This window comes from Quercus robur, chromosome 11, assembly GCF_932294415.1.
Source record: "Quercus robur chromosome 11, dhQueRobu3.1, whole genome shotgun sequence".
Lineage (NCBI taxonomy): Eukaryota > Viridiplantae > Streptophyta > Magnoliopsida > Fagales > Fagaceae > Quercus > Quercus robur.
The window spans coordinates 35,194,640-35,203,050 of record NC_065544.1 but is presented as its reverse complement, the minus strand read 5'-3'; the positions used below and the strand labels follow the sequence as shown (position 1 = coordinate 35,203,050).

The 8,411-nt window shown below is 36.2% G+C and overlaps 1 protein-coding gene across 1 annotated transcript; it reads left to right on the top strand.

The window, feature by feature from the left end:
- The first annotated feature begins 1,106 nt into the window (after positions 1–1,106).
- LOC126705895 (uncharacterized) lies at positions 1,107–4,385 on the top strand. Its single transcript, XM_050405117.1, has 3 exons — positions 1,107–1,944; positions 2,627–2,974; positions 3,059–4,385. The coding sequence occupies exons 1-3, from the start codon at positions 1,459–1,461 to the stop codon at positions 3,680–3,682; spliced, it is 1,458 nt and encodes a 485-aa protein (XP_050261074.1). The 5' UTR covers positions 1,107–1,458; the 3' UTR covers positions 3,683–4,385.
- Positions 4,386–8,411: the final 4,026 nt, after the last annotated feature.

The window sequence follows — 8,411 nt, the reverse complement described above, 5'->3', positions numbered from 1 at the left end:
CCATACTTTTTATGTTGATTAAAGATAATTTTCCTTTGGCTCGTCTTTTTTTTATGCTACCAAACACTAGAAAATACAGAAAACTATCTTTACACAAGATTTTCCATCAAAACAAATGGAGCGTAACTAAAAATACATTTTCATCCCATGAGAAAAAAACCACATTACTGAATTTTAAGAGATGAGCCTAAAGAACAATGGCGAAAATAGCTGAATAGCACATTTTTGCAAACTATGTTGCAATCTACCACTGTTTCGGAAATATGTAGAGATCTACCACTTTTTAAGTACTCAAGTTTGGCGAAATAGAATTTTCTATGGTACTCGAGTTTATGGAACTCGAGTACCACGGAAAAATTTGGAAATTTTTTTATGGTACTCGAGTTTCATGAACTTGAGTACCATAAAAAATTTTCAAAACTTTTTAGAGTATATTTTTTCAGAGAACTCGAGTTTTTGGAACTCGAGTTTCAAAAAAGTGGTAGATTCCTACATATTTCTAAAACAGTGGTAGATTGCTAATTTTTTTGCTAAATAGTGGTAGTGGGCCATTTTTGCCAAAGAATAGCACCTAAATTACAGTTCTTATGGAAAATTCTTAGGTACTTCCGAAGTAAGGAGAGATGGTGTTTTATGCTCTCACATTCTTGGTGGACCCTATTATAAATTTGGGTCATGCTAACGAATGCCCATAGAAAAGTTTTGACATCACTTTTATGAAAAATGAAAAAAGTTGTCAAAACATTAATTATTTTTTTTCTTTTTCCATAAAAACTTTCTTTAACTGGATTCTCAACCAGTACTCTAAGGACACTCGTTAGCATTTCCCTATAAATTTAATGAGTAGGCTCCACCATAAATTTAAGAAAAAATAGTAATATTTTTCGTATTTTAGAAGTATCTAAAAATTACTTCTATTTTACTCTTTTTTTTTTTGGTTAAAATATAAAAATACCAAAAAGACACCCCACACATTCACATTTCTTAATTTGGTATGTCCCTTAAATAAATTAATACGGAAAAAAAAAAAGGCACATCGTTCCTTTTTCTCACTAGTCACTATATAGCACCCCACCACACTATTCCACACCCTATTTCTTTCCCTCGATAGAAAATTCTCTCTCCTCTCTCTCTCCTCTCTAAAAATAACGCACCACTTTTTCTCTCTCTAGAATCATTTTCATAACACACACACACTAAAAAGTCGCACTATCGTTGAAGCCGTTTTCTCTCACCAGTTGCCCACACAGTGAACTGAGTCCCAAAACCTTTCTCTCTCCATGAAGAGCTCGCACACTACTCGCTCTCAAACCCACCTTTCTCTCTAACAAAAAAAACTAAACTAAACTAAACCAAACAAACACAAACACACTCACTCACATACACAAACACAAACACAAAAAGCAACAACAACGTTTTCATTCTAACTAAGCTTTATATTTTTTGGTTCCATTAACAATGGAGAGAAAGCAAGGCTTCTTCTCGGCACTAAAAGAAGAAGTAGTCCGAGGACTCTCACCGTCCCGGTCACGTGCCAACAGCCCGGCTAGAACCGGGTCACCCACGATAATGTCCGGTTTACTCCGGCGAAAGAAGAGCCACCACGCGGCCCAACATGAGGCGGCGTTGGTAGCGAGATCCGGTAGCCTGAGGCCGTTGGGGGAAACACTGACGCCGCTGATGGAGGGTCCGGACCAAGACGGAGCGGAAATCGGAGAGTCGAAGAGAAGCGGGTCGGGTTTGGGTCAGTGGATGAAAGGACAACTGGGTAGAACTCCTTCAGTGACAGCTTCTTCCATGGGTTACAACAACAACAACAGCAACAGCAGCAACAGAAGGTCTGATCTCAGAATATTGCTTGGTGTAATGGGTGCTCCACTTGCTCCTCTCCACGTCAGCACCACTGACCCTTTGCCTCACCTTAGTATCAAGGACACCCCCATTGTCAGTCTCTCTCTCTCTCCATCTTTCTCTTTCTCTTTCTCTTTCTCTCTGTGTGAAACTATACAAATGGGGTCGTTTTGGTTTTCAAAAATAGTAGTTTTGATATTTTGGGATTTATTTATTTTTATTTTTTAAGAGTTGGGTTGGTTTTGTTTTTTAGTAACTTTATTAAAAATAAATAAAAATTGTTATTTGGAAATGGGGTTTTGCCGCATTGGGTTTGAGTGTTCCTTAAGATATTTGATATTTGATTGTTTGGGTTGTAGATTTTCTCTTAATAATTTATTTGTATAAATGTTTTATGTGAATTCTTGGCGAAATCTATGGATATTCTGAATCCTGATGTTTGGATTTGTTTTTAAATTTTAGATTTTCTTCTATGTTTGTTTAAAGTAGTAAAATAAGCACCCTTAATTTTTTATTTTTTTATTTTTAATGTCTCCGTTTGGTTGATGAGGAAACAGAGGAAAGTACATGAACTTAGAGCCAACTTTTTTTACTAGACCCAACAGAGAAAAATAACTATAGTTAGCATTTTTGTTACTAAATATTGAGTGGTTGATACAATTAATTTCATTGCCTTTTGTGTTTCTCTCTTTTTTATAGAATACTAAAAAACATTCTGTAGATATAGTAAAATAACTGTGTTTTTTTGGTGTTCTAATGGCTGGTATTATTGCAGGAAACTTCCTCTGCTCAGTACATATTGCAGCAGTACACGGCAGCTTCTGGTGGGCAGAAGCTGCAGAACTCGATTAAAAATGCGTATGCAATGGGAAAGCTTAGGATGGTAGCTTCTGAGTTTGAAACTGCCACTAAGGTGATGAAGAATCGGAATCCTTCTAGATGTGCTGAGTCGGGCGGGTTTGTGCTCTGGCAGATGAATCCAGATATGTGGTATGTGGAGCTTGCGGTTGGGGGAAGTAAGGTTCACGCAGGCTGCAATGGCAAGCTTGTTTGGAGGCACACGCCCTGGCTTGGTGCCCACACTGCAAAAGGCCCTGTGAGGCCTCTGCGTCGTGCACTTCAGGTAGACATTGTGTGTGGCTTGTTTTTTGCAGGTTTATTTTGGTGTTGTGGACATTTTCATATGTGATTTATGGTTGTGTTTCAGGGGCTTGATCCTAGAACCACTGCTGGTATGTTTGCGGATGCTAGATGCATAGGAGAGAAGAAGATCAACAGCGAGGATTGCTTCATTCTGAAGCTTTGTGCTGACCCTCAGACATTGAAGGGGAGGAGTGAAGGTCCGGCGGAGATAATTAGGCATGTCTTGTTTGGCTACTTCAGCCAGAAGACTGGGCTTCTTGTTTACATGGAGGATTCACATCTGACGCGTATCCAATCCAATGGTGGAGATTCAGTTTACTGGGAAACTACAATCAATTCATTCCTTGATGATTACAGGTCTGTTGAGGGGATCATGATCGCCCACTCTGGGCGTTCCGTGGTGACCCTTTTCAGATTTGGTGAGATGGCAATGAGTCATACCAAAACAAGGATGGAAGAAGCATGGACAATTGAAGAGGTTGCATTTAATGTTCCGGGTCTGTCGGTAGACTGCTTCATCCCCCCAGCAGATTTGAGATCTGGGTCCATCGGTGAGACATGTGAGCTCCCTCACGATGAAAGAGGAAAAGGGGCGATTGCACTAGCAGCACATCGGGCCAAAGTAGCTGCACTGGAGAAAGAACATGACGGATCCATTGATAACATGATTTGGAAGATGGAAGTCTAACAAAGGGTAGAATCCAATTAGGGCAACTGTTCATATCGGTAGCTAGTTTTAATTGACTAACATTTTAGAATTTACAAAGTAGGAGTTCAAGTCAGCTTTTTTTGGAAGTTGGTTTATGCCTCTATTAATCTGTAAATAGAGCATAAGCATTCTCAGGTTTTGTTTGGCCTGGTTGAATCTTTATACTCTCAATGCAGAATCCAACTATGGAGTTGGAGCTCAGCTTTCCATTTAGGGATAGAGCAAGTGGAGGTTAATTTTTAATTTACCTTCAATGCATGAAGGTGGTGAAGCTTTGGTATAGCAGAACCACTTACCTTTTATAATTCTACTAATTCTCTTACTTTTAATGACTTTAGTGGTGGTGGCAGTAGTAAGGAAACTGCTACCAACCGACATGAGTTTGATGCTAATGCCTAGTTTGTTAATTTTACCTTATGCCAGTGTGCTAATCTTTGTGTGGTTTGATTGATTTACAAGTTTTTTCATGGTTTGGGATGGAGGGCTTGGTAAAAGAGACGATGAAACTCATTTTCCTTTTTTAACTGCTGTAAGCCTGTAACCCACATATTTCTGATAGGGGTTTCTGGTTGTATCATGGCATTTTGTCAGTGCTTCTTACATAAAGATGTAAACAGAAATGTTGTGTTCCTCAGATATTGAATGCTCATGAATATATATTGGATCAGCATCTTTCTTTCCATTTTTTTTAAGAGGACTAAGAGTACATTTGACCCTTCTTTAATGCTTAGAACTTCTCTCTGCTGTGTCACATTGTATGGTAGTGTGTCTTTTTCTTCCATCTTTTTTTCCTTTTACTTTATTATTTATTTCCAATGACATTTCTGTTTATGTGGGGTCTCCTTGAATTGTGATATTATTATGAAAGCTGAGGTTATTCTGGTAGTGCGCCATCTCATTGGTATGTATCTTTTCTTTTCTTTTTTTCCATTTGTGCTTCAAAGCTCACTAGTAGCTGTGTGTGGCTTTGGACCTTTTCTTTCAACCCTGCCCCCCAGATGGGATGAGAAGTGAGAGGGTCTCTTAAGTGGGGTCTATAACTTTTAAGTATTATTACTTTTTTAAACCCTTTCTATGACCATTGGACCTAATGCCAACACATATAAAAAATTAATAGTGGGTAAGAACGGAAATGAATTTGTACATTGAACATTGAGAGTTGAGACCAAGGGCTTTGTGTGTGACATTACAGCTAGACAAAGAGGTAAAAAGTCTCCAAACCCCATGTGATATACTTGGTTTCTTTTGCTTCTTCTTGCTCAGCTGCTTTGTTTTCTCTCAAAGGAGTGTATTTATTTGCGCTGCTTTTTGCAGGCATATTGTCTTTCTCTTCTTTACCCCACTTTTACCTCTTAATTTTTTTTGGTATTTAATACAGTTTTTAACTTTGGGGAAGGTTCCTCCTCATGATGGTGTTCCCGAGTGGTCAAAGTCCCAAACTGACGAAGGGACTCATCTTTTAATGAGTAGTTTTGGTGCTACAACTTGTGGTATAATTTGTGTCACAACTTGCTTATGTGGTGAGTTGTAATTAGTGGAGGGGTGATGGTGGGTCCATGCGAGTACATCACTTCACCAACTATAACTTGCCCATATGATGGGTCTATGTAAGGACATTCTTTCACCAACCACAACTCGCCCATATAGCGAGTTGTGGCACAAGTTGTGCCACTGTCTTTTTCTCTTTTAATTGTTTGAGGGGCCAAAGTTTGGGGTTGAGGGGTCCAGGGTTTTGGAACTGAGAGGGCTTGCATTGCCACTTGTTGAGGAGAGGGGTGAGGTACCATATGCAGAAATATGCATACATATGCTTCTTCATTATTAATTTTGATGTAGACATGTAATTAGAAAATGAGAAGCTCTAAAACATCCAAGCAGTAGTGAGAACAAACATCTTGACAAAAACGCTAGAGCCTTCAATTTGGCACCAAATTTTAGCAGCTTGTGTTGTTTTCCCCAAGGTATTGTACTCTTTATACACCAATTGCTACCAAACCTTAGGAGGTTGATTAAGGGAGTGATGAGGGAAAAAGTAACAAGCTTTTTGTTTTTTGTGTAAGGTTTTTTTTTGGGCAAATAATCCAATTATTATTATTATTATTATTTTATATAAAAATTCGTCGGTTTTTAGTTTTTTTCTCACACATTTAACATAAAAATTACTAAAAACTATATTTTTTAATAAACACAGCCAATAAGCTATCGAAAATTGTAGAGTACCCAACAAATAATAGTCAAACGCTAAAATAAACTAAAATGTATTAGATGAAATAGTAGATTTTACGTTATATATGATAATTATTCTAAATGATACATCAATATTTATCGGTATTTGTTCTTGCCAAACTTGAAACACTAACAATGCTGACAATTTCAGATTTGACCACAACAACCCACACAAGGAAGTGGACGTGCCAACTGGGCTACTATAGGCCATTGGCTTCTTGTTTGTTTTCTTTTGATTGAAATAGGAGACATATATAAAATTAAAAGAGGCTGCAAATTTTGATATATTTTTAACTCTCTGAAATTCAACCTAGTTCCGTATAGGCAGTCATATGATTGAAAATCTCAAGCAGGTAGCTCAATTAACCATCCTCTGCATTGTCTTCTTCCATTGTCATACTATAATTAAAAAATGAGAAATCTCCCTCTGTTATATGTCCTTGTTAAGATGTCCTTGAATAACTAATTGATATAGACCATTCAATAGAGTTAGTTGCGACTGAACCTCATCATTCAATATTACGTTATAAGTTATAACAAAGTTAGGAAATTGTAACTTAATTAGGAAATTACTTATAAAAAAAACTTAAAGTAGGATATTATAACTTTTTATTTTTATTTTTAATTTGATAGTTACAATGGGAGAGAAAATATTTGAACCATAGATTTTTTTTATTAGAAACATAAGGATATACTAACTAGTTGAGTTACAAGACTTTTAGGTAATAATAACTTAAGACATACATTACATATCTTCTATATCAATTTTACTTGCTAATGTATAAATTTGCAATTGCTTTAAATTTGTTACTCAGGAACTTCTTTTTTGCATCATAGCTGTCTGTCCAATGCCTGGAAAACCTTTTGGTCTGGCTTCCAGTCTTTTTTTTTTTTTTTTTTTTTCAGCTGTAACCATTGCTTCTGGGTAATTTAGCTCAGTCAAAAGAGAAACAACACTAGCTAAGAGTCAAAAAAAAAAAAAAGTTGGAAGATGGGACTTTGACTGTCTAGGAAGTAGGCTATGTTGAGTTAGATGAAACTTAGAAGTAAACAAAATTGTTCCTTATATTTAAAATAAATGCATCCATATGGGAATAATGATATCTTTCCTTCTTACCTAGAATGAAATGTTGGATTTTGAAGTTGACTTGAAACTATAATTTCAAATTCCCATTGCTTACTTAATCCTTGCTCATTAAACACATTCACACACTATTTTTAATACAACCACCCCCCTAAAGAAATAAACGAAAGAATCCCACTTCAGTCTTCAGCAACATGTGCTAAAAAACAAAAGGCAAGTGAGCCACGAAACTAGTACTCAGCTTGGATTAGGTTCTCTTAAGGCTAAGCTGACTTAAATGGCTCTCCTCAGTTCTCAAACCTCACTACACATGGCTCGGGTAACGATTCTCTTACATTTAACTTTTTTTTTTTTTTTTTTTAATGAAAGTTGAAAACCATTTAGTAGCGGTGTGAGAGGTACTAATTCTTTTTTCTTGGCAAAGAAAAAATGTTTAGGGGTGGACCAGTGTGAGTTTCCTACTTGTTACAAGGAGCTATATATAACCTAAGTTTGAATCTATATAATGGGAAACTTGAATCTATATATAACCTAAGTTTGAATCTATATATAACCTAAGTCCTGCTAGCTCAATAGCCTTACCACTAGACCACCCACCTATTTTATTTTATTTTATTTTTTTTTTGAGAAAGGACCACCCACCTATTTGGTGGAGAAACTAAAAATTTCACAATACATACAGGTGACAGGATGTGATTGGTGCAAAATATTAGGGTGATAAATTATGATTGCTACAACATCATTTTCAGATAACCCCATTATTGATACCACTTTTATTGAACACCAATCACAATATACTATCTCAGCTGTTGTAAAAAAAAATATTATAAAATTATCTATTTGGCTAGACTTATTATTTCTAATATTAACGTATCCCAACGGTAACAAGAATCGATTTTATTGTTGGCCATAGAAAGAAAGAAAAGACATCCATAATAGCTAAGGCTATGAATGAACCATCATTAGCCAAAAGGTTAGTGAGTGAGCTGTGCCTGTGAGTGAAGTTCAGCAGCTTCAGCTCGTTGACAGGTAGAGGTAATTGTGCATATATAAATGGAATCTTGAAAAATATTTTATGAATGCATATGGAGATGATTTGTTTCTATTCTTCTTCTTCTTCTTCTTTTTTTTTTTTTTTCTTTTTTTTTTTTTGTATAAATTTTTTCACCACTTTGCTAAATTGTTTCTATTATTATATATTTTATATATGTAAGGAATAGTATCTGGTATAACATTAAACACCTCTCCTTTGCTTGAATGGCCGTGCGAGTACTGTAGTTGACTTAAAAAGTCCCGTCGGTTGCATACTTTTCTCAACATCTCACACTTAATAGTCTATATATTTATCAATTGCAGTTTAGCCCTACCTAGGTTCTGAAACCTGAAAAATAAAAAAAG

What these genes read in the sequence shown, in the direction of transcription:
- LOC126705895 (XM_050405117.1), top strand. Translation starts at nt 1,459, where the DNA reads ATGGAGAGAAAGCAAGGCTTCTTCTCGGCACTAAAAGAAGAAGTAGTC. An exon ending in GTATCAAGGACACCCCCATT is followed by an intron (nt 1,945 to 2,626) that starts GTCAGTCTCTCT and finishes GTATTATTGCAG; the next exon opens with GAAACTTCCTCTGCTCAGTA. An exon ending in CTCTGCGTCGTGCACTTCAG is followed by an intron (nt 2,975 to 3,058) that starts GTAGACATTGTG and finishes GTTGTGTTTCAG; the next exon opens with GGGCTTGATCCTAGAACCAC.